This window comes from Echinops telfairi, unplaced genomic scaffold (assembly GCF_000313985.2).
Source record: "Echinops telfairi isolate 266 unplaced genomic scaffold, ASM31398v2 ScPeMD7_23;HRSCAF=83, whole genome shotgun sequence".
NCBI classification, from domain to species: domain Eukaryota; kingdom Metazoa; phylum Chordata; class Mammalia; order Afrosoricida; family Tenrecidae; genus Echinops; species Echinops telfairi.
In genome coordinates this window covers 60685008-60711798 of record NW_022103920.1, presented here as the reverse complement: position 1 = coordinate 60711798, position 26791 = coordinate 60685008, and the positions used below count along the sequence as shown (strand labels likewise).

Below are 26791 nucleotides of genomic sequence, written 5' to 3'. Positions count from 1 at the left end.
AGTGGGTGAAGGGAGACGTTGGGCAGAGTAAGATATGACAAAATAATAATTTATAAATTATCAAGGATTCATGAGAGAGGTGGGAGTGGAGAGGGAGGGGAAAAAATTAGCTGATACCAAGGGCTCAAGTAGAAAGGAAATGTTTGAGAATGATGATGGCAAGAAATGTGCTGGACACAATGGATGGATGTATGAATTGTGAGAAGCATTGTACCAGCCTCCAATAAAATGACTTTTTAAAAAGTTATATAAATGGAAAGCAGCACATTATGAAAAACATAATTTTAGCATGCATAACAGTTATTATTTCTATGATACATAGCCTCGTTCAAAAAATTCTTAGAGCCAACATGCTTCAGCATATTAGTTCTACAAAACAAACAATAAGAGACAGTTTCTTCTGACATAGAAGGCAAATAAATCCAAAATCTATTCCCAAGCATGCCATTTATCTCTTCTACAAACAAATATAAATGTTTTTGTATCACTCAATTCAGTATTGAGGAGAAACCAGGTGCTTAAGGGCACCCTTCGGAGGCTGTTGTTTGACTCCCTGTTGAAGGTGATGGTGCTTGGAACTAGGGTGCTGAGAGTGGCTTTGAAGCAGAGTGGACAGGATAAATGTCAGAGTGATGATGGATTGAGTGTGTAGGAAGAAGGACAGGAGTCAAAGATGATGGTGCTTGAGTTTGTGACTTGAACAACTGGGGCTGCCAGTCATGGAGAGAAGAGGAGAGAAAGGCCAACAGGTGGAGGCAGGGAGTGGTAATGATGAGCTCAGTTGGGAACATACTATGCTTGAGAAGCTTATGGGTCATCCAAGTAGAGATGAAAGTAATTTGGCAGTATGTGTCAACTGTCATAAAAATGCTTCCAATTCTAGGCTTCTCATTGTAGATAGTAACATTAAAGGATATACAATGAGATGACCTCTGCCAGATGATTTACAACATCAAAAAATTGGAAGCAACTTACATGTCCAACTCTGAAATAATTGCTGAATAAATGATATACACTTAAAAATTATATTGCCATAAAATTGTAATTACAAAGAATGCACAATACGGAAAATACTCATGATTTGTTGAGTAAAAGGCAGAATACAAAATTATATTTTATTAAATGGAGAGAAAATGTTTTGAGAAATGATGTACAAATACGCTTTACACAATTGATGTGTGTATGGATTGGGATAACAGTTGTATGAGCCCCTAATAAAATGTTTAAAAAAAAAAATTATATTTTAGAGGTAATTGCAATTAGGCCGAAGTATGAGTACATTTGAGAATATTCTGTAAGGTACATTGAAAAATGAAAATAGTTACCTCAGTAATATAAATAAATTGTTTTTGTATCCGCAGTTGTCTTTTGTTTTTATATTATAATATATAATTATATTTTATATGTAACATAATTTATATTATATTTTTATAATGTAAGGGAAGAGAAAGCATTTCAAGTATTTAAATCTCATGTCCATTCATATTAGTGTAGAATGAATTCATTTAATATATGTACCAATTGTAAATGAAAGTCAATGTAATATTTAAGCCGAAGGGATGTAAACTTTTGTAAAAAATATTTATTTTATTTCTATATTTACAAACTAGAGTTTTTTTAATGAAAATCATATTTTACAACTAGCAAGAAAAATGTAGCCTACTTAAAAATGTTCTTCAAATGAACCTTAAAAGTCTTAATATAAATATGACTTATGGAACAATCCAATGAGTTTGTGGAACAATGTATTCATCTCAAGCTTGGGGATGACTCCATATTTAAATTTACTTTGAATACTTAACATTGCACTTTCATTTCACTTTTGAAGAATAACTTCAGACATTCACACATCATACAGTTCGCCTATCGAAAATGTACATTGGTTTTTAGTGTATTTAAAGATTTGTGGATCAGAAACCACAATCCACTTCAGAGCATTTCGTCTTCTCCATTGACCCTTTTATTTCTGTGCCCCTCAGCATTAACTTCACTCACTGAGAACCTGAGGCAAGCATTAATTTACTTTTCTGTGTCTCCAAATTTGCCAATTTTGGACATTTTATACGAATGCACAAATTTTTGTGGTCTTTTGTGATTGGCTTCCTTATTTAGCATAATGTTTTTGAAGTTTGTGTACATTGCAACATGAATCAGTGCCTTATATATATATATTTTATTCTGAGTAATATTCTTTTGCATTGATCTATATTTTAAAAGACATACAACATTCTTCTTAGGCTGCTCCTCACTAACTTAGAAATATGCTCCTAACTAATATTGTCATTACTTTCTGTTTTATGGTGAAATTCTTATTGTAATTTTTTTAGTCCCAGCTGGTAAGATAAGGTAACCTGGTGGTGCAAAAGTTAAATATTGAACTGCTAGCTGAAAAGTTACTGAGCCATCCAGTGGCTCCACAGGAGAAAAGACAAACCTGGTCATCGGCTCCAAGACCACTGTCGCTTAGGAAAGCCTCTGCCTGCATTTCTGCTCTGTCGTGTAGGGCCCCTCTGGTGACATGTGACTGGAGTCCGTGCTGCAGTGGCAAACGCTAATGTACGTACCAAGGAAAGCAAATTTTATCTTCCTTCTGTGTGTTCGCTAATACACACCAGTAACAGATTGCTCTGTAATTAAATGAATTGCTTAGATAAAAGATTGAGAGAAATTCTAATGAGAGACCAGGCCCCAAGTTCGGGGTTTGACGAGTAGAAAAGCCCACGAGCGTCACTTTCGTTGGGTTACAAGGCAGACTGGCGACTGCTTTCATACCTCCCCTTTCACCGCGTAGACTAAACTGAAATGTAAAGTGCACATTTACTAGTTGTAATTACTTTAATCACCCTGTTAGTTTCTAAAGACTTTATCTTCAGTAAGTGTTTTAAACGCAGTTGAAGGATAGCTACCAAGTGCATTAAGCAGATTGTGGCACATCAGGATTTTGAATGGAAGTAAATAGGATGATGTAAAGTTTTTAGAAATTAGTTTGGAGTTGATTGTCTGGGACACCAAGGCACTTAGTAAATATTGGTGGGATAAAGGAACACGTGAAAGGAAGCCCCTCCGTGAATCACTGCTTCTGAAACCCAAGCTCCCACCTTAGAGATGATTCTAGATAATCCTTCAATTCAGAAAGATAAGTCCTGCTTTCAGGGTAGATTGTCTTTCAGTGTTTTCAATTTCTTAAAGGGTAACCTGAGCGTTTCACCTTTTCACAGAGTTTATGTCATGGTTGGTGCCGATGTCCCATTTTCTTCTTGTTTACGAGAAGTCAAAAATCCACAGAACCAATTGAGATGCAGTCAAGAAATGGAGCCTGGCATAACATGTGATAAAAAATTCCGTACTCAATTTTACATTGACTGGTGCAAAATTTCATTGGTGAGTTGTTTTTACAAATGTAATTAGTGATGTGGCTGGAGGTAAAGTTTGTCTGAACCTGAATTGCTTTTAGGGACAAATCCTGAGTTTACTTTGTTCACTGGAATTGACTTGCCTTGACTTTAAGGATTGGCCAGCTCATTGACAGAACATCCATTCACTGAGGGACAGCTCTGCTTTTGTACTAACTCGACCCTTCATTACTTCCTGGGCTGGATTAGCTTGGCAGGTGGTCCAGAAGGACCCCTGGACATCCAGGTGGCTCCTAATCAGGGAGATTATGGAGTCAGTATGGCATCTGCAAAATGTCTCTTCTTCAATATGCTGCCACTGTCCAATTTTGGAAGAAGAGGCCAGAGTACAATACCAAATCTGAAAAAGAAATATTGTCCAAGATTCAGTACCCTAAGAACTCACATTGGAGGGGACGTGCAAGAGAAAAGAAACATTTCCAAATGGGGACAAGTCTGAACTTTCCTCATAACCGTAAGCATAAGTTTATAAAAAGTAAGTAATCTATTCTAAATAGCTTTTTAATTTGCATGTGAGCAGGTTTTCATAAATATACATATGAACACATACATGAGGGAGCTTCAAAAACTGCACAGAAAAAATGGGATGGAAAGATAATAGAATTTTTCACAAAGCTTTTTGGTGAAATATCCTCTATCCCACTAAAACAAACTTTTATTTATGGAAAAATGCCTTATATATTACCATATATTACCCCCTTTCATTCACATGTCAGTAGTAACAAATGTAAATTATATCATATTTTAATATTTTGATTCTGCTATCTAGAAACTAGAAAGCTGGTTTAATGCTTAATGACCTTTAGATTTAATGTCTGTCAATTTCTGATGATTGGTGATGACCAACTTAGATCATATTTTAAAGTTGACATTTGAACAAAATAATTGACACTTAAACACAATTCTCACGTCATGACTTAATGCACCAGCCGTAGGGAACTTTCTAGAATCCAGTATCAGAGAACATATCACTTACATTGCAGCATTTAGAACCCCTTGTGGCTCGGATGCCTTTTTGTGCCCCTCATGTCTTAGGAAAATAATGCTCTTCCTTTTCCCTCCTAAATGAAATGACATAATTAAAATATTACCACATATGTGTAGTATAAGTGTTGCAGTTATAAAGCTCAGTATTTCTGTCAGGGTCCTAATTATAATGGGGTCTGTCTCCAGAGTTAGTAGACAGCAATCCCTAAAAATACTATTTTACCTGTAATTAGACTGTAAAATAAGTTTATGTTTAGGAAGATTATCTAACTTCCACAAGTTTAAAAATGCCCTGTACCTTAGAAACTTTTATTTATGGAAAAATGCTTTATATATTACCATTTTTAAAATTGCATGCATATTTATACGTCATATCTTACCACAGAAAGTTTCTGAGGCCTAAATTTAAAAGTCAGATGATAAATACAATACAATAAAATATAAAATAAATGAAAATAGGACCCAAATTATGTATTTTATATATAACCAAATTTGATAACAAGCTTCTTAACTTCCAGGATAAAAATTCATGAGTTATTTAGTTCTCATTCTTAAAAAGGAGGCAGACTATTAATTCTTTGGCACAAAATTTTCACTAGTACTAGATTATTAACAAACATTTTCAAGTAAGTTTTGTGAGAAAGGATACTGAATATTGCCAGAGTTATGTTCACTCCATTTTTAAATATGCCAAATGTGGTAAAGGTCACATGACTATATATATATACCCTAGTTCAGTTAACATAGAATTAAATAACATGGTGCTAGTATTTTGCACTTTTGATCCAAGGATAAAATTTAGTAATCATAGAACATTTCATAGGTTTCATGTTCCTCAAATGATCTTTTCTGAAATGTACTGCTGCCAGCTGCAGGGGAGGAAGATCACAGCTGTGCTCAATGGGAAACTGACCCTAAGGTTTCCTTTTTTTAAAAAAAACATCACCTTAGGCACCATACCTGATTACCAATCAGTTTATGGTTCCCAAGAGATTTTCTATTAATCTTCCTTAAATACCCTCTACCCCACTAAAACAAACAAACACAGCCATTGGGTCGGTTCATAGTGACCTGAGCCCCGTGAGGCAGGGTAGCGTTGCTCCAGAGGGTTTCCAAGTCTGTAAACCTACCTCTACAGGAGCCTATTGGTTTGAATGATTAGCCTTGCAACCCACCTATTAACCCATGATGCTACCAGGGCTCCTAGAGACTTGTCAGGAAGCAAGAAATTTTATAGTAATGAGAAGGACTTATGATTTGGAGAACAGAGGCTGAAAAATAACAATGATTTTTTAAAAATACATGTATGTATGATGTATAATAGACACCCTGGTGGCACATTGGTAAAGCACCCCAGGTCACACCCGTCAGCCCCTCTGTGGGAGAAAGGTAGAACAGTTTGCTTTCAGGATGATTTGCAGCTTTGGGAACTCCATGAAGTGGTCTGCTCTGCTTGAAAGAGCCACTCTTGAGCTGAGTCTCCTTGGTGGCAGCGCATTTAGTTCTGGTCTCTCTTTATCTGTATGTCCTTGTGTGTATTGTCAGATCTATAGTGGTTTGTGAAGACCCTGTGAAATAGAGTAGAATTACCCCTGAAGATTTCCTAGGGTGTCATCTTTGGGAGCAGATAGCTCCCACATCTTTTCTCTCATAGAGCCACTGGTGGACCTTTACCCCATTATACCACCATAGTACATACACTCACTTGTTCCTATGCACGCCCTCCCCCCAATATATATACACACACATACACACAAACATGTATTGTGTATGTGGGTATGTACTGCATATACTTGTGTATAGCCCGAGTTTTTCAGCACATTTTTAATGCAATTTTTGTGGTAAAATTAGGTGCCTCAGCTGATATTCGGGCCGGCTTATACTTGAGTATATACAGTATCTATGTGATGTGAAGAAGAGAGTAAGTAGGTCAAGATATTTCAATTTATATTATATTCATCACCTCTTTGTAAGTCTAATCAATTTCATTGAAAGTTAAAGGTGATAAAGTAACTGGGAAAGGTGAATTTTTAGATAATTTATCAAAATATATTTTGGTATGTCTAGCTCATAAAATATGTTTCAAGCTATTTAAGCTATTATTATTAATAATGTGTAATTGTCTTCTTTTGTATCAGGTTGACAAAACAAAGCAAGTGCCCACCTATCAGGAAGTAATTCGTGGCGAGGGCATTTTACCTGATGGTGGAGAATACAAACCCCCTTCGGATTCTTTGAAAAGCAGAGACTATTACACGGATTTCCTAATTACTCTGGCTGTACCCTCGGCAGTGGCACTGGTCCTTTTTCTAATACTTGCTTATATCATGTGCTGCCGACGGGAAGGAGTGTGAGTACTTTAAAACACTAATGGGGCAGTATAGAAGCCACTAAGATAACAGCATATGAGTCCATTAGAAGTATAGTTTCATTTAGTTTATAAAATGTTTTGTTACTGAGTTGGAATTGTATTGAAATCAAACTGTAGTTTGTTTTGCTTCAAAAGGGATTAAACTGGTGTTGAATTTAGAAAATCAAACTAGAGGACATAATTATTCAAAAATGATTAAGTTTAAATGTAAATCCATGCTCTTAAAACAGTCTCAAGAATAATTGAGGCAAGATATTTTGGTTGCATAAGCCGTCATGTGTAAACAGAGATTCTGCAAAATGTATAGGCCTGGTAATTACACTTTAAATAAATAAATTGTCTTCGTTTGCTTCAAAGTGATGATTACAATTCATCTTGAAAATTTTCTTCTGTCAAAAAGGGTTGACAATACCTAAATGCCTAAAATATCAAATTTAAAAAGAAAAGAAAACCTAAGGAGTAAATTAATGAAAATAAGAATGCCGTTGAAGTAATGAATATTTGCTTCATGAATAGTTAGTCCTTGCAGGATATCATTATCAATTAAAATAATCCCCTGAGATTATCCAGAAGTCAGCAAGTATAATCAAACCAAAGAGGAAAAAAAATTAATAAAGCAGCAAGTAACAAATTCTCCCATTTTTACATGTAACTTGATTTCATTATGTCATAGGATTTATTTCAATCAAGTGCTTGATTCTTAACTTTCATTATTTTTCTTTCATTTTTCTGTGTGTTTCTCATCAGTATTCCATCTCTATATGTGTGCTCATCCAAGAATGTCATAAAGCTTGTGGCAAATGCTGCCTGTTTGCATTTAATAATAACACTGTCAGCATTTCCACGTCTTGCAAGACCCCGTGAGCATATAGTCTTAATGTTCCAAATATCAATGCTATTATTTAATTCATAAATTTTGTTTTGTTTCTAGGGAAAAGAGAAACATGCAAACACCAGAGTAAGTGTCTTCTTCCTGTTATTTTCTCGATATTTTTTTCCATTTCTCAGTCGCATATCATGCTCCGTACATGTATGTCATGCCTTTTGTTTTTCCATCTATCATGTGTCATAGTTTATTTCATAAATTTGAACGCTGCTTTCTAAATAGATATATTTAGATGATAGAAACTAAAAATAAAAAGGATTTGAAAACTAAGATTGCATAGATTAAAAATGAAACCCTAAACCACTTCAGAATCAGAATATTAAAATGCCACTGGTATGTGATTTCCCCATCTGCATTTCTATAAACTAGAAAGTAGAGGAAAAGATCTTTCATACAAATGTTCCTGAATCTACAGTAATAGCCTACCATAAAATGAAACTTCTGTATTTATAAATATCCCCCCAGAAGCAAACATGCAAAAGCTACAGTAGATTTCTCTTAATCGTAGAAATTAAATAGAGTACTAGTTTATTACTTAAGGTCGTAATAGTAACACAATGCTTCCTAGCCTCGTTTAATGAAAAATAGATCATTGAAAATTTAGTTTATAATTTTCAGTTTTTCTATGTTAAAACTGTGGAATGTGTCTCTTTCTGAGATAGCATGTAAAATGTCCAAGGCACAACCATGTTTTCTTGTTTTACAAGAAAAATAATTTCCATAACTTTTTTAAATTGATGATCCTTTCAGGATGATGAATGATTTTACATTTGTATTCTTTTATTTCTTTTTGGCCTAGTATCCAGTTGGTCCATCACAGTGCTATTCAGAAGTCTACCAAAGAGCTTCGCGACATGTCCAAGAATAGAGAGATAGCATGGCCACTGTCGACGCTTCCTGTCTTTCACCCTGTGACTGGGGAAATTATCCCTCCTCTACATGCAGACAATTATGACAGCACTAACATGCCATTGATGCAAACCCAGCAGTAAGTATCTACTGGGAACCGTGATTTTTATCATTATGCATGATTTGAGGGGTTTTCTCGGTATCTTTCTGTTCTTTCATGTGTGTATAACTAGAAAAGAAGATATCATGAAGGCATTTATACTGTAGGTCCCAATGCCATTATGCTGAAACAAATACAGCATAATTCTTTTCAGGAAAGGCTTTGACCCCTACTCCCTTAGATTTTGTGAAATTTTAAAAGTTGAACATTCTGCTCGCTCGTCCACAGAAGATCACTTTCACCTTATTATGTAACAAATTCACATTGATAATCAAAGAACAGAAGTTTTCTTAAAGATGAGTTCATTGTGAAAAGAAGCATATCTTGAAGCACGATTGTCAGAGGTTTTTATTAGAATTCTTGAGTTTTATTAACCAGTTGATCCCAGATCTATTTAATCTAAATTTTCTACCTATGGCTAATGGTTTTGGGGGTTGTTTTCTGTGATCTGTTTGCACATCAAAACAAGTGGTGCCAATTTGGGTTATTAATACTTTTTATTAGTTCAGCCTTTTCCGCAGGGTTATGCAATCCCTGGCAATACTGGAAGGGTCTTTTCTAAGGGTCAGGCACAGGGCTCAGGAGAAGTGGAATATGCAGAACTGTGTGAGGACTTGTGTGATATGTGTATAAGCTAGGTTTTGATACAAGAAAATGGTGAGGTCAAACTGTCCATTATTTTTTTTTCTGTCCATTATTTTTAAGAACATGCCTTTTTCTCCCCTCTTTTAACTATTTGTTAAAATGGAATGATTCCATTGTCCCAGGAAATAGGAGTCGCCAAGCTTGCATTAGAGGTCTTTCGCTCTACTTCTGGAAGTAGATGGACATCGTGCGAACACCTCTCTGTCTCCCCTCTCCATGTCCCGCTCTCCTTTTCCTCGCTCACTCTTTCCTTTACCCACATATGTATCACCTTGGGCTTTGATATTCATGTAAAGTCTTACTGATTAAGATAAAGTATGTATCTGAGGTCCATGCTGGGCACAAACATTTTCCCATTGAGCCTTTTTTTGGGTGGGTGGTGTCATTTGAAGATTAAACAATTATTCATTTGATTATTATAGACATACTGCATATGTTTCTCCAAAATTTTTGGCAATTTGAAAGTGTTCTAAGCTCTTTTCTTTAGTCTTGTAACAACCTTTATAAAGTTTTTAGTAGACCAAGATCTGTGTTTATGTATGCACGTATGTGTGTTTGTAATTAACTGAGATCCTATTGAGGGTGGGGGCAATTAATGCAATTAAAACTTTGCATTTGGGGATCATCAATGTTGCATCCAGGATATTAAGATTAAAGTCTCTCAAAATGTAGTTTCAGGGAACATAAAGGGTGGATTTCTTGATGGTCAGTGGTCCATCTGGTAAAAGTCATTGTAAAACCCACTTTCCCAGATTACATACATACATGGAAAAAACTGGCAAAATTTCAAGTCTGTCAGAGCAATGTCCAATCTAGTAGTCTCCTCTGCCTTTTATAGATGAAATTTAGGAATAGTTTGTTTTTATTTTCAAAATGAAAATAATTTTTACTTAGATTTCTTGAAAAATTTACTTATTTTATTGTGGTTCTAATTTGTGTTTATGACTTGAGCCTAATATTTCTTCTATTGTTTTCCCTACAATGCTAATTTTCTTTGAAATGTTGAGAGAGGTTCTTCAGATCATAGTAATGAGCAAATGAACTTGAGGAACAGGACTTAACTTGTTGTCTGATCTATAGGAGTTCACAGAGTGGGTTTAGCATATGGACACATTTCGTACATCCAATGAAGACAAACAGATAAGGTAACTCTTCGAAAAAGAGAGTTTGGGAAGTGCTTCTGCTGATAACAGTGCTATCAAAGTTTACAATAGGCAAGTGTTGATAGAGTAAGTAAAGGAAAACTTGAATATGTTCGTCAATCAGTGAAACTCTATTAAAGTTGAAATAAGTAGGAGGTTGGATGTTTTCTAACTGTACATATTAAGCATAAGGCTAGCTCCTTTCAAATGACTCTCATTCTCTGTGGTTAGAATTCTGCATGGTCACAACTAATAAACTAGTGAAATAAAAGTCCTCTCTAGTTGACAGCCCAGCACATTTTTCTGCTCCTGTCACGACCTCATCAAGACTGTCATTATGTTGATCAGATCTCTTTATTTACAGGCACAATAGGCTATTTTATTGAATGTAAGTATTTTTAAGCCCAGAAAACCTTAATATTATTCAGATTTCTGCTATTTCAAAAACCCCATTAGCTAGCACTTCTATATGAGTAGGGTGCATAGATAATTGCGATGTTCACAATGACTGTTCTGAGGCACTGCAAGATCATCAAGTGGGTCTGACTCATCAGAGTAAAATTAAATTACATTCGATATAGTTTCAGTGTGGAGTGTATATTATCTTTCTTTTATTCTTGAATCAGATAATATGTGCATGGTCTCTATGGTAACCCCCTATAAGCCACAATATGTGATTAACCTCATTTTCCAACCATGCCAGATAATAGGGACTATATTGTATCAGGTCTGTCATAGCTGTCCTTTATAAAAATTCAACTTTACTCCTGCCCTTCAAAACATAGCCTGTTTTTCACAGTTTCTCATCCGTATCAAGTAAACACATATAAAAATATTTTGGTCATTGGGGTCGAACTGAATTTTCAACAGGAAAAAGGAAACATTACATATAATGAAGCACTATGGTACTGGCAGACCTGTTATAGGCTTGAATAATGATTCTTTGTATTTATGAAGTAACCCTTTCTAAAAGGGCATGCATTTCATCTTTACATATTCCTACTAAGTGTACTGAATTTATCGTTCAGAAACAGATTGGATAACCACCAGGCTTCATGTTTTTTCTTCAGACTTGGCATCTTAAATGTTCCAGCATAAGAATATAGCTAAAGGGTTGTTGTAAAGTCAAAGCAAGGCTCAGGTTTAAAGTTTTACTAAAGTTGCATAGAAGCTGGTCAGGTCTTTTAAACAGTCAATTAACCTCTGAAGTATCAAGAACTCTTAACTGTTGTGTAAGAAGCCCTCCTGGTTCAATGGTTAATTTAAGATAAACACAAGGTCCCTGGATGGAAAATTTGTCCATCTGCCGAGGACAGCCTGTGGAGGACAGTTCTCCTCCGCGCTGTGGGGCCGCTATGGGGGGATGGACTTAAAGGCGCAAAGCAACAACAGTAGTGAAAAACGGGGGTGTCAGAGTTATTTATCAAATATTCAGTAACATTTTCTTTTGAGTAAAATGCTTAAGAGGACACCAATTAGTGCCGCAAATTAGACAGTAAAAACTTTTTAATCACTTATAGATGATACATTTGAGACCCTGTGAAAAGTAAAACTAAATCATGTCAGACCTGAGAATAGATCATTTACTAAGCCTGATATCTACTCAGGGATGGATAATTCCATTCCTGACCTCAGAAATATTTCATATCCAGGTAACAGGCAAGATGATTTAAGAATTAGGAGAAAGTTACAGCGAGAGCAGAGATAGCTAGTAAAAGTAGCCATCCGCCATTGTGCAGAAAGAAAAGCTCTCACAAAGCAGAATGGCCCTCCTGCTTTTCAGATTGTAGAGGCAATATAAACAGGCTGTTAACATGACTATATGGCATAGAAATGTAAGATTAATTTAATTTGATCTTTTCCTTAGTTAATTTTTTAAATAACCCTTTTTAATTTGGGGATGAGGTATAGAAAAGTTGCATAGACAATACAGAGAGTTCCTGAAAGCCCTTCACCCCGTTTCTCCCATTATTAACATCTTGTGTTACCCTTGCACCTTTGTTCCAACTAAGAAACCAACATTGGTGTATTTCTATTAACCTAACCCCAGACTTGGGTTTTTTACAGATTCCGCTGGTTTTTCCACTAATGTTGTTTCTCTGATTCAGGAGCCACTGTAGAATACATCCTTGTGTCCAGTATCTCCTCAGTCCCTCTGGTCTGGACGGTGTCTCAGACTCACCTGCTTTCCTGAACCTCGATGGTGGTCAAGGATCGTGTAGAATGCTTCTCAGCCCTAGTGGAGGGACTGCATTTGTACTTAATCACTTACCTTTGTAGCCCAGAGAGCAAATTCTTAACAGCCATTAATTATAGCAAGAATTGGTTCCTCTGTAGTTAGTTCTCTCATTTATCATAATTGATTTCTGAAAATCATATGATAAAGTAATTCTCAAAGTAATTAGTTTTTCCCATTTTTCTATCTGCGAGTTACGTTTGTGGCCAAAGGATCAGCATCAAGAATATCATAAATTTGACTGATATGCCTCAGAGATAAACCTTTGTACTTCTCTAAATTAAAAAACAAACAATGTTCCAAGTCACAGAAATTTAAAAGCTGGAAAGAATACTGAGAGCAGTTTAGTCCAGTGCATCTCAAATCAAGTTGAGCATGAGACTCCCCTGTGGAATTTTTACCATATCGATTTTCTATGCTCTATGTCTGGGAAATTCGGGTTTCGTGGAAGTCTGTGTTGTATAATGATGCAGTCTGTGTTAAAAAATGTTTCAAATTCCTGATTAAGTAATTAACATTTTAGATTTGGGAAAGCCAGAGGCTTCTGTTATTTCTGTTACAAGTGGACATAGGAATGTTAAACTTTGAAAAGCTAAAATCCATCCAGAAACTTCTGTGTACTTTATGCATGGAAGAAAGTATTCATTGAGGATCTCAAAATATTGGTTTTATAGAAAATAAGTTATTCTCCCTTTTGTGTAATTGTGGTGAAAGCATACACTACAACCAGTGACCCAAACATCGGCTAACACAAGCTCCACGTTTAAAACGGACTCACAGTGACGGTATTTTAATGTGATGCCACTATTATCTCCCCTCTGCCCAAACAGTCCGTCATCACAAACACACTCAGTGCTCTCCAGAGAGAGGCTCCCTGTGCCTCTCCCTCCCGCTCTTGGCTTCCATCAAGCATCTTTGGCTTCTAAAAATTTGCTCATTTCACATATCTGAGGTCATTTTCACCGGATTGTTTCACTCATTGTTTCAAGGGGAAATAATCTATTCTTAAATTTGTAACAGAACAGATGCGTCTTCTCCATTAGGTTTTTCCTATGTCAACATTAATAACGAACTGGTTTTTCCTGAGATGCGTCTTTGGAGGCTACCCTTATGTAATAGATATTAGGGGAAATGCCCCCCCCCCCACACATATATATAGGAGCATCCTAATCGACTATACCCCCAAAAGGTCCCTATGATACCAAACATAGCACCTAATCCGGGTAACAGGAGGAAGGGTTTGCTTAATATTTTACAAATTAACAAGTATAAAAGTGGAATTAAGTATGCCCTCTAATTACAGATATTAGTAACTAATCATTTTAGTTTTTATTTAAAGCATTCCCTCAATTTGTATTCCCTCTGAAAATAATGACAACGTTATGGTAAAATTCCAGAAATAAAAATCTAGATTTTAATAAAAGTTCATTTCAATTGAAGAGAAGGCATCATAGAACTAGCATAACAATTTCCCGTGTACAAGAAGTATCAAACAGCCAAAGATATTGCAGAATCATGAGTTTCTTTTATAATTCAACACGGAGACACCACAATGCAGTATCTGTTTGATGGCTTTGGATTTACAGGTTTGCACTACTTCAGTGTTGAAGCTACTATAGCTCGCCTGATTTGGCTCTTATGCTAGTGGGAGGCATGAACAAAAGAAATAATTGAATGCCCTCTTTCTCCTTTATAGACTGTGTGTATTCAGAATTGATTTTAGTTAAAAGATCGTTTTTCAAATTAAAAAAGTATAGTGGCTTTTTTTATGTTTTTGATTTCTTTGTGATCTCTCCTTTTCTCTATCTACTGTTTGCTCAGTAAAGGTGTTTAATGTTCCAATCTGAATTTTTGAAGGGAAAAAATGTTGACAATTCAATGATCAAGCGATAACCAATTTTACTGAAATAACTGGGAAATTCCAAAAAATAGTGCTTTTCTTATAACTTCATACTGATTCAAAAGGAAAATCTCACATCCCGCATATTAAATTAATGTAATTTACTTTCAAACCTGGCATAAATTCTTTGGTTTTATGCAAATCTCTTAACCTGTCTTTGCTCTTGAGTCGTCACACCGGTAGGAATATAATTAATTGATGGTTTTCAACCTTGGTCATAGAACGAGTCTTCAGGGTATCCAAGGTTGTCAAATTACCTTAAGAACATGCAGATACGCAATAATGGTGACAGTTAAGTGTGCCACAAGTCCATTCTGACTAATAGTTACCCGGCGGGCCAGAGCAAAGCTGCACTATAGGTTTCCAAGACCGCAGTCTTTACCGGAGCAGAGTGCCAAATCTTTTCTCCTGTGGTGGGTTTGAACTGCTAACAGCCGAGCTCTTAGCTATTGCTCTATCAGAGCTCCTAAAATAGTGGTGGACTCCTCCCAAGTTACATATTAATTAATTTGAAAATTATTACCTTTGCTTCTTGAGGAATGAAGCTGTGCAATGGCTAATTTCCACAGTTTTCTATTTAAACACTTGTAATTAACGGTTGCAAAATTAGAAAATAATTAACACTAATAATTTAGAGAATTACAGTTTTCTTAAATCTTATTTCTACATAATGTACTTTATACAGAATAACCTTTCAGTTCACCCATTAATAACTTAATTATTCTAAACAGCTTTATGACTTCATAAAGGGCCTTTCTTGGAAGGATTGTAGTGCCTCTCTTTGAAGGCAACCCCCACTTGCCTGTCTAATTACCTTTTGCTTCCTGCTTCCACCAAGGATGGAAATGGTCCCACTTTCTTCCCAGCATTCTCTGCTGCTGAACTCTAGCAGAGTTAAGTCGTAGGCAATGTGTCTGAAACAATGCTCTTGTGTGCTACCTTCCTTCAGTTCTTAAATAGAAAACACCACTTCAAATATGCCCATCTTAGGTGTGTTAACACTCCAACACTGACATGTAGCTACATGGAGCCACATGTTTGGGCAGCCCCCAAAACACAACTACCTGTGTTAACCTTTAGGGACTTTGGGGAAGGTGAATCTGAACATATTTTGTTGTTGGACGAACACATTTTTGCAAACCTAAATATTTTGATATATCCCATCGCAGTTTCCTTTTAAGTCATCAAGAGTATAGGTGCAGCATTCAAATTTAACCAACTGGGGCACACACTATAGATACTCACAATCCCTAAACCAGTGCACCACTATACATACAGGCAATTGCTTTCTCACACATACCTGCCTGCTAAACTTGCTTGTGGTATTTTCCCAATCAGCCCCCTCTATTGAAACGCAGCCAAATCCATAGCTACGTAGAAAGTTTTGCCATGGAGCAGAAGAGGAAATACTGAAAGCTAGAGAAGAGATGTTGGGATAGTAGGTTGGCATTGTTATTGTTGTCAGGTGCCACTGAGTCAGTTCCGACCCATGGCTATTTGATGCACAGTAGCAGGAAGCACCACCCGGTCCTGCACCAGCCTCACAATCATTGCTGTGCTTGAGCACGTTGTTGCCACCACCGTGTCAGTGCTGCTCATTGAAGGCGTCCTTCCTTTCACTGTCCCTCTGATTTACCAAGCATGATATCCTTCTTCAGAGATTGATCGCTCCTAAAAACATTCCGAAGTATGTAAGATAAAGTCTCGCCATCCTTGCCTCAAAGGGGCACTCTGGCCATACATTTTCCTAGACAGATTGATTTGTCCTTTTAGCAGTCCATTGTACTTGCAATAGACTTTTCTGGCACCACAATCCAAATGCATAGATTCTTCAGTATTCTTTATTCAGTGTCCAACTTTCACATCCATATGAGTCAACTTAAGATCCCATGGCTTGGGGCAGGAACACATTAGTCCTCAAAGTAACATCCTTTCTTTTCAATGCTCTAAAGAGGCCTTGTGCAGCAGGCTTACCTAATGCGTCTTTTGATCCATTGACTGCTGCTTCCATGAGCATTGATTGTGGATCCAAGCAAGACAAAATCCTTGACAACCTCAACCTTTTCTCCATTTATCCTGGGACTACCTATTGGTCCAGTTGTGAGAATTTGGGTCTTCTTTACAGTGGGTTGCAATCCCTACTGAAGGCTTTAATCCTTGTTCTTCATCAGCAAGGGCTTCAAGTCCTTGCTCTCAGCAGGCAAGGTTGTGTCATCTGGAGGTGCAGCTTGTTAATAAGCCTTCCTCCATTCCTGATGTCAGATTCTTCTTCATATAAGCCAGCTTTCCTGATGATTTAATCAGCATGCAGATTGAACAAGTATGGGGAGAGGACACAACCCTGAAGTACACCTTTCCCGATTTTGAACCATGTCGTGTCCCCTTGTTCACACAACTGCCTCTTGATCCATGTACAGCTTCTGCATGAGCACAACAAAGGGTTCCGGAATCCCCATCCTTCTCAACGTCCTCCATACTCTGTTCTGGCTCTGGCCAGTGGTTTTCAAGCTGCTCCGCAGAATGTTAAGTGGGATGGGGCTCAAACCAAAAGGCTTCCCAAGTCCCTTTCTCCATATTTACTTATGTTAAAATCTGGTGTCCTCTTATAGGGCTTCTGGAAAACCTGTTTTATTGCTCACCACTTACCTCTACTTGTGTCACATACCAACATTCAGGCTGTCTTTGTCATCTTTGTTACTTTTATTTAAAATAAAAGTATTTATTTTATTTAAAATAAAAGTGGTTACTTTTATTTGTTACTTTTATTTATTTATTATTTACTTTGTTACTTTATTTATTGAGTTAGAATTTATTCTATTATCTCTATAAGCTTATATTTTAAGTGGAACTGAATTGTTAAAAAAATCACAAAGTTATTTTTGTTAAGATTGTATTGGTTTTTTTAAGTGTTGGTGTAATTTACTAAACTAGTTTTGGCTAGAGATAGAGAATGCAGAATCACCTGAGTTTGTGCACAAACTTGTGTGTGTGGTCGTTTCTAAGGCCAACCCTTTCCTCCCAGTGCCCATTTTGGCTTATTTAATAAACTTACTTTCTGATCTCTGAATCTAGAATTTATTACCTCTTTGTGGTCTGCAAATTAATCTTTTTAACCTTCTTCATATCAAAACCAATATACATACACTGTGTGAAATAGAGAAACAAGAAAAAAATTACACAAAAATAATACTCCCAATTAACCCATACAAACCATAAATATGGCCAATAGGATATAACCAAAAAGAATGTGTATTTATTGGGATATAATTATTAAGCAGATTTGTTAGATTGAGTTAGAATTTATACTATTATCTCTATAAGAATATATTGTAAATGGAACTGAATTGTTAAAAAAAATCACTTAAAGTCATTAACATGCCCAGAGCTTGATTTAAGGGTTGCAGCATTTAACGAGCTTATAGACTGTTTTCTATATTAGATAATTATATTTAGAACATAATATTTGGTCACAATTATTCAAGTCCGTGGTTACCAAACTTATTTCCTTGAAACTTTCTCTGAACCGCACCAGGGGCCCGCACTGAAGTCAAAGAAAACAAAGTAGGTGGGATTCCTAACTCCCTGTGCCAGCCCAGCAACCTCCCGTCTAGCCCGTTTGTGTACTAGGGTTTCAATTCAAAAGCGTTCCACTGCTGAAGAGAACAGGAACTTAAAATTGTCTGGCTCAGCCCAATCAGGTAGCAAGGAACTGACGCCTGGCATTTCTTTCCACCTTGAAGTTAAATGTATGTTTTTCCGAAACCAATTTAATACAAGATTTTGAAGTGAGACGGTGTGTTAGTAAACATATGTGTATTATGAGGTCATTGAAAATATCTTTACTTGTTAAAAAGAAAACGTTTTGTGAAAAACAGTAATTGCTAGGGCTACTAAATGAAACGGATGACTATTGATGTTACTCAGTACTTTAAGATGATTGAATGCTTTATGGCATGAAATCCTGACAAGTAGCATGTGCGTGAAAGCATATGGGGAGGGGTGTTTAGGAGGGCAAGGAGGCAGACCAGGTCTGGTACGTGAGATGTGTTGTTGTATTTAATTCATTTTAATGACATTCACCTTAAGTTTGGTTTTTAATTATGAAATCGATACGTGTCCACTGCAATGCATTTTGAGTTGCACCTGAAAGGATGGATGGGAGCCATCTGGGCGCAGAGATGGTAGAGGCTGTGGGTCGTGGCGCTTCCAGCAGGCAGGGGCCCTTCCTATACAGCCTGTGTCTACTGTGGCTTCATAGGCCAGTTCAAAACAAAAGTCCTGAAACTGAATTTCAAAGCCATCCTATTTGACTCAGTACTCCTCGCAGTTACATGCAGTTACTGTTTTAAGTAAGAAAAGCTGGAAAATTATTTATCTACTGAAGCAGTGGTTCTCAACCTTCCTAATGCCAGGACCCTTTAATATAGTTCCTCATTTTGTGGTGTCACTCTGCCCCAAGCATAAAATTACTTTTGTTGCTACTTCATAACTGTCATTTTGCTACTGTTAAGAATTGGGCGACCTTGTGAAAGGGTCGTTTGACCCCTAAAGGGGTCGCAACCCACAGGTGCGAACCACTGTACTGAAGTAACAAAACCAGATTGGTGTCTTAGAAAATTCATTTTGATAACAAACTGGATTGATTCTGAGGGAGCGAAAAATGGGAGTGAGAAAATAGTGACCCCAGTGAAAAATGGCGAAGGTCTCAACTAGTTTATTAGCAAGAAAGATGGGCAAAGGGAGATCCATTCACAGACGCTAGAAAGGGGTGTCAAGCATTCCCAAGGGAATCTGTATGGCGGCTAAGGGACAGGAAGGGTCAAGGAAGACTTACGACGTTTGACTGGATGGATTGGCAGTTTCAGTCCGCGACTCTGGGCTAGGATCGAAGGAAGACGGCTTGGGATCGCGAAGGAAAAGTGGTTTGGTGAGTGGATAGTATGTGTGTTCTAGGTCTGACTCCGAACGGGTACAGGTAAGAGCTGGAGATCTTTGTTCATTACTTCCTAGCTCTGTAGCCTCGACCCTCTAAGCCTGTGTATATTCCTCTGTAAAGTGAGGGAAAGATTGGGTCCTAGGGTTGTTATGAGTTAGAGTATAAATTAAACACAGTCGGCCACTGAGTCAGTTCTGGGTCTCCTTGGCCAGTCGGACAGAGTAGAATTAACAGACCGGTTGGGTTGCCGAGGCGGGGAATCTTTGCAGGAGCAGAAAGCTTCCTCTTTTTTCCACAGAGCAGCTGGTGAGTTCGAACTGCTGACCTTACAGTTAGCAACCCAACGCTTAACCCACTCAACAAATCAGGGAATGCTACAAGATACTGTTTCTCTTCCTTAGAGCTTGTTTTTCTTAATTCGTAACTTCCTGGAGTACGAGCCCGAGTTATGCAGGATTAGATGACTCCAGCGACCTTCCCGTAGGAAGAGTCCTGGTAGTACTGTCCCAAAAGGCCAGCAATGGAAACCTCCCAGGCGCTCCTCAGCGGAGAGGTGAGGCTGCCTGCTCATGTCTGGTTACAGCCGTGGAAGCTCGACGTAGGGTCACTCTGAGTTGGAATCAGCTCAACGCAGTGCTGTTGCTGCGTGTGTCTGTGCGTGTATGTTTTTCAGTCACATAGGTCTCTGATGACATGGGTACATGGAGAAAGATTGTTTTATTCAACATTTTTAATCACTTCTAGGAACTTGCCACATCAGACACAGATTCCACAACCGCAGACTACAGGTGAGTACTAAACATAATAAACTAATGTTTACAGATTTAGTTAATAGAAAAAGATAATTACAGCAGTGTGTGTTTTGTAAAGCTTTAGCTTCACTAACTCAGGCAAAACAGGTGTGCCATTACTGAATCAGAGTTAGCACTTCAGAAGAATAGTTTGGATTGTTGTGTGGAATGGCAGCAGAGTAATAAACCCAGGGTAAGTGATCTTAGAGCAGAAACATCCATGGAGGTCCTGTCTAATTAAGGAAGACTGAACAAAACCCTCTCCTTCAACGCATCTCCCTATTCGTCCCATTGGTCGGAAAGATTCTTAGCTTGGATGCTCCAGGATTTGTTTCAGTAAGTGAGCAGCTCAAGACTGACTCCGACAAAAGGAAACCATGTGACTAATCACTGAGGCTTCAGGGGTCAATGAGAAATAGTTGGCCTGGTTTTAAAGCCCCTTTAAAAAGCTGTTAGAGTGTGGCCAGTGACAGCAAGATGGCGGACAATTCTCCCTGGTCTGTCCTTTCTCTAAGGCTTGCTTTCTTTACGTTTATTTCTTTCAAGTGTCCCTAAAATTTTCCACAGGCAATTATTTCATTCATCTTGGTACGGAGTAGATAACTTATTCATGATTGTCTTTTAATTAGTGGTTGATTCCTGGTTCTAATTGCCAGGCAACCAGTCATGTCTTTGTAACGCTTTGGAACAGCAAGAGTAGTTTTGAAAAGTGCAAGGTGGGTGAGGAATTCTGATGATGAATGGTACCATTGTGGTAGGGGAGCTTGTAAGTCTCTTACAGCTTCAGGCATATATATATGTGTGTACATATAGATACACACACACACACACTTCTTCGATGTTTTCATTAAAAAATTATCTTCTTTGTTACTGCTTTCGGGAATATAAGGAGACTTTCGTTTGACAACTTTTCAAAGATTTGAGGCAAGTATAATGACGTTGTTCATCAAATTTTAATTGCAAGGTAACATCAGAATTTTTTCCGCACAATTTTGATTACTGGTTTTAATTAAATGCTAACGCCTTTCAACAAGACTGTTCAATATATTGATGAGGGGGTGCTACTGTATAAGCATCCAGGAGATTGATGAAGGAATAAACTTTATGGTAAACATTTGTTACCAACAGGGCAAGAAAAATAAAGGAATCCCAGTACCACGAGCATTTTTAAGGAGAAGGAAAATAAAGCTTATTTCTACAAAAGAAGTATTAGAACCTCTCCCTCATTAACCTTAGGGATTTCCGTCCCTCCTAAGATTTATTTCTTCTAATTCTTGATTATTATTTCAGGCATGGAGTGAGTAGAAAAGAGGTGATTTCTAGAAAAATAGTAAATATTTATTTTTAAGTTTTAAAAAAATCTAGCTCTTTTATCATTCTGGAAATAAGGAAACTTGGGTCGATGATACTTGGTTTATCATAGTATAGATTAGACCCGTTAGTGTGTTACATTTCAGTAATCAGGAGCATTTCCAAATACCTGGGCAATTTATGCCTGAACAAATAGGGTCAAGAGTCAAAGAACTTCCCCAGGGGGTTAAGCTGTATCTAATTTTCTAAGTTATTTTTCTAAAACAGGTTTTGTGTAGCAGGCATTTTGCTTGAGTCAAGAAGGGGTTGGTCTCCTTTTTAGTTAATATTATAGTCTATTACCTTCTTGTTTTTGTGCATTTTCCTGCAATTTGGAATACTTTGTGAACTGAAGTGCCTTCCCTTATTGCTGTTTTTCTCGGCCTGTGTTTTTGTTTGCTTGCTTGCTTGGTGGTGGTTGTTTTAGTTTTGTTTGTTTTTTCAGTTCATTCCCTAAGCATCTTAAGTGCTGATGGGAGAAACCCCAGCTTAGCCCTTGTTGCATGCTTTACAAAATGTCAAAAGGACAGATGTTTCTGCCTCCGACAAATGTAAACGAACCGGAGGCCTGCCACCCGGAGAAAAGTGCGAAACGCACCGATGACGTCCCGCATTCCCATTCTGCCTGTTTACGTGAAAAATGTAAAGTTTGTTTCTCGATTTCTGAGTGAGTCCGTTCTTCCGTCAGTGTGTGGATTCAGTGCCCTTCGTGGGTTTTCCTCGTACGCCCGCCGCTTTTCTGTCCATCCACCGTGGCTACTCTCCCACAAAGAGGGGACTGCATGGGTGTCTGATGAGTCCCTTGCTTTCTCTGAGTTTGTTTTGTTTTTTATTGTTTGTCTGGTTGGAGCTTTTTGCCATGCTAATTTAGGCACAGAGTGTATCTATTAGATAGCAAATCTTATTTGCATCGAACTATATGGAATTCATCAGAGAGCGTTGATTTTGAAGTTTCTGTTTGTTTACTTAGTTGTTTCCTTTTAAATTCTCATTAAAAGTTTGAAAAATGAACTAGCTGCTGCTGTTGTAATCCTGGGCTTAAGCACTAGCTGGGATAATAGGGCAGTTAGGGATCGACAATCGCCTTACCTATTGGACTGGGCCCAAGCCATTAGGTTTGATGCCCCTTTGAGTTTTCTCATTTTCTCTGCCCTTCCAACCCACACGATATTTTCTAAAAAGCCGTGATTAAAAGGTACAGTCATACATCCCACAGTCAGGCTCATTCTTTTTGTTTATTGTGGGAGGATTTTTCAGGGTGTACCTTTTGATATGTACAAAACATTGTGGCTTTGGTCCAGGAAGTAGAAGACTCATTTAGAATTTGTCTTTTTTTTTTTTTTACCCTTAAGCCAAATACAGAGAAGTAATACAAAATAATTATTTTTAATTATGCAAAGCAGGCAGAATATTACTCCTTGCCATAATTTGTTTTGCTCTAGAACTACAATTGTATGAACCCTGACTAACTCACCCACATATTCTTTCTTACACATTGCAGGTAAATGGCATCCCTGAAGAACGAAAACTGACCGAAGCAATGAACTTGTAATCAGACAGTATTAGCTGTTCTATCTTTATTTCTTCTTGGTTGCTTCCAGTAATGCATGGGATTTTCTGAACTATGGTGTGCATGTCAATAGTATTAAGTATGTAACCAGATAATACAATATAACTTTCCTTTATTAATGCATTTTTTTTGTACTTCAAGCATTTTTGACATTTTGTAAAGCACCAACAAATTTATATTTCTTACAATAAAACAGTGGTCTTTAAAATAAATATTATTAATGAAACATAATGTGTGGTGAAATTCAGTCCAGAAAGATATTTGATGTCCTGCGACATAATAATCATTTAGTTCCTAGGAACAGATTCAGGCGTTCAGTCCACATTCAAGATTTTACTAAACTCTTCCTATGAATACATAAATGTCTTTACTTCTGTGGTCCAAGTGAGCAACCCTTTTAAAAAATACTTTGTTTATTTGAATAACTTGGTCTGTTCTGTCGGATGACCCTGTCGGGAGTGTTTTGAGGCAAGGCTAGGTGCACGGCTTGGACAAGACGCCGGTTCATGGGGGCAGTTCTGGTTGCATACTCTCCTGACTCCATAATCCGATGTTTGGTCTTGGCTGTTTCTCAGCAGAAGAGTGACAATGAATGAGCTGTCAAACCTCACGGCGACTCTACTTCGAAGCCTCAGCAGAGTTCGCGCATGTCATTTTGTTTCGCTTCGTGCATCTTGAACACGATGGTCTCGATGGTGGCCACTGGGCCGGCTGACAGGACAGCTTTTATGGTAGACTATGCCAGCTATAAAGTCTTTCATTCTGTTTTGGGTAGATTTCTACATTATATGTTCATGGGTCAAACCAACCAACAAACCCACCCCACTGCTAAGTAGAACTGCCCACCTAGGGTCCCCCAGGCTGTACATCTGCACACAAACAGATGGCCGTTTCTTTCTCCGACAGAGCACCCAGCAGCTTTAAGCCTCCGAGCTTGTGGCTAGCAGCTGACGCTTTAACCACGATACCCCCAGGGCTCAGTATTGCTCAAGAGGACACACCGGTGCTTTCTAAATAGGCTTTCAATCCTCAAAAAGATTTCCTCTTAGTGTCTTGTCATTTTCCATGTAGGGGAAATCATTACGTATGCCCATGATATTGGAGTCCCTGAGACTCAGAAGAAGATGTAGATCCTTTCATTTTGTTGAGATTTATCGCTTGCTGCTATTTCTTCCTAAGACAGCTAGGGTCTTGTCCTTACTGTGCCCTAGGAATAATCATTCCAAGTGTACTGCATCAATAAGAGAAGGTCAAGGCTGCAGAGGAGTAGACTGTGACCCAGAGAGGAACAGTTAGCAAAACCATTTCCAAATGAAGGCAGAGGATTTCTGGTAGTTCAGCTGAGCGGGAACAGCATACAATGATACACAGTAGCTAAGTCAGGAACTGCAGGATGGGGATCAAGAACTTCATTAGTCCGTTCTAAACGCTGTGTTCTCTAGCTATTCAGCTTTAATGTGGATAACAGATGGTGGTAGCTGAGCAGAGTCAATGTGGATAGACCAGTTAGGAGGCTATTGTAAACATATTAGAGAAATAATAGCTTTGACCAGACTAGAGGTGGAAGAACTGGACAGAGTTCCAAGCTATTTAGGAGGTAAAATTAATATCAGCTATTGATACATTGGCTATGATGGTGAGCAAAAGGGACCATTTTTGATACATCGTTTTTGCTTGCTCAAAACCATTGTGATAGTCTTCCAATACTGGAAGAGACCGCGATTGAGAAAAACCATGTGATTTCCGTTTTTTGCAAGGTGAACTTGAGATGCTTTCGAGAAAAAAAGATAAATCAAGGAGGCAGATATCTGAAGCTCAGAGTAATCTGTTGATATGAATTGGTCGGTCGTCTACGTATTGGTAGTCATTGAAATCATGGAAGTGGCTGGGAAACCTTAATAAGTCAACTGGACAGTCACTGAGCATTCACCAGTTACCAAAATCTGTATTCAAGTTATTCCTCGATCTTTGTTGTGTGTGCCATGTAGTCAGATTCAACTCATAGCAACCCCATGTTCAGCAGCAGGAAACACTGCCCAGTCCCGGACCACTCCTCGAATTACTTGGAAAAAATTATGGTCTTAAGAAAATTGGATATTTGCTAAAATAGCCAATGGTCAAAGTCAATGGCCGCCTTTTAGTCACATATCAACAAATTACAATACAATCTTAGTTATGATTTATATATACTTGCATCTTTTATTTTTATTAATTATATGTTCTTAAAGGTTATCAATGTGCCGCAAGGATTTCTGTGGGCCGATCCTCTCCTCTTACATTCAGTTAATGAGGAGTAATTCCTCTTCGGTAATTTGTCATCTCGTTCCCATATTGGTATTTCTATCTGTTGAAATTGTCTTTGTTTCTTGTGACTGTCTGTGGCAGCCAGGCAGACAAAAGGTGTTCTCAACTCCTTCTGATCTCCCATTTGAAAAGAGCTTGCTTTTCAAAGACGCCTCCAGTGGTTGGCCCCTCGGGGTGCTGTCCATTGCCCTGTTCTTCAGAATCCTTCCCGTTGAGCGGTCACGGCACTCTTTATTTATTTTTTTTTTTTTTTCACGGCACTCTTTAAACGGACACCTTGCCGCCATGGCAAAGCAGCAGAGAGGCTCTCGAGCCTCGTGTGTCACTTCTGGGGCACATCTGTCCTCTCAGACTTTGCCCACGCCCAGCCACTCCCCACCAAGACCTTCACAGCAAAGCAAGCGCTGCTGCAAACATGGTGGATTCACTACACAGTGGATTTGGAATTAATTGTTGGTCCATGTGCCTTAGGAAACCTCTTACTGTTGCCAGATCTTTTGAGGGCCCTCCCATTCTCAGTTATGTAAACCGCCATGTAAGAAGATTTTAGCCTGGAAGAGAGTGTTTCCCAAAATGGGTGCCCAGCAGGTGCCGGAATGACGCAAAGGGTGCTATACAAGCAGATTACCTACATTTTATTGTGAGGACTCGGATGTCGTGGGTCATGTGTTGGGCTCTCAGCTGGAAAGTAAACAGTTTGGAATCCCCAGCCTCTCCATGGGGGAAAGATGAGGCTTTCTATGCATGTACCGAATTACAGTCTCAGAAACCCCCAGCAGCACTTCCACTGGGTCCTGTGGGGTCGCCATGAGTCGGGATTCATTGGCTGGCAGGGAGCGCTCTCAGTTACACTTTCTCCTGGGCTATGGATATCATGCACACACTTTGAGTGGCTTTTATTTCTTCCCTCCATGTTCCACTGGCTGGCATTGTTATGGTAACCCAAATATGACGATATGGTTTGGTAAGTATGTCTGTCTTTGCCATAAAACCTGTGCTCCTTGCTGATGCCATTGCTTTTAAGTCAACAACAAAGAAATGGCACTTGGGGATAGAGTAGGATGCTCCCTAGGGTTTCCAAGACTGAGTCTACAGGAACAGACCATCTCCTTTGGCTCCCGTGGACAGAGGCATAGCTGTGATGAAAATGAGCTGTATAGTTATGTGAATAAGCAGTAGCTCTGTCATCCCCAGTGACCTAATGAGCTAGAATTTTAAATCCAATATATAGAGAAACAAAGAAACAGCCTA

The 26791-nt window shown here is 38.1% G+C and overlaps 1 protein-coding gene across 10 annotated transcripts in view; it reads left to right on the top strand.

The window, feature by feature from the left end:
• The window catches only part of SGCE (sarcoglycan epsilon), an 86259-nt gene extending 62797 nt beyond the window's left edge, over positions 1 to 23462 (top strand). For 3 of the 10 annotated variants that reach the window (XM_045288684.1, XM_045288681.1, XM_045288679.1), the window contains 7 exons: positions 3219 to 3381; positions 6539 to 6750; positions 7703 to 7729; positions 8457 to 8645; positions 20270 to 20313; positions 21206 to 21240; positions 23168 to 23462. In XM_045288684.1, coding sequence (XP_045144619.1) covers positions 3219 to 3381; positions 6539 to 6750; positions 7703 to 7729; positions 8457 to 8645; positions 20270 to 20313; positions 21206 to 21240; positions 23168 to 23218 — 721 coding nt within the window. In that variant the 3' untranslated portion in view covers positions 23219 to 23462. Of the gene's footprint in view, positions 1 to 3218; positions 3382 to 6538; positions 6751 to 7702; positions 7730 to 8456; positions 8650 to 20269; positions 20314 to 21205; positions 21241 to 23167 lie in introns of those variants that run through there. The other 7 variants (XM_045288687.1, XM_045288685.1, XM_045288683.1 and 4 more) reach the window with 4 other exon arrangements.
• Positions 23463 to 26791: the final 3329 nt, after the last annotated feature.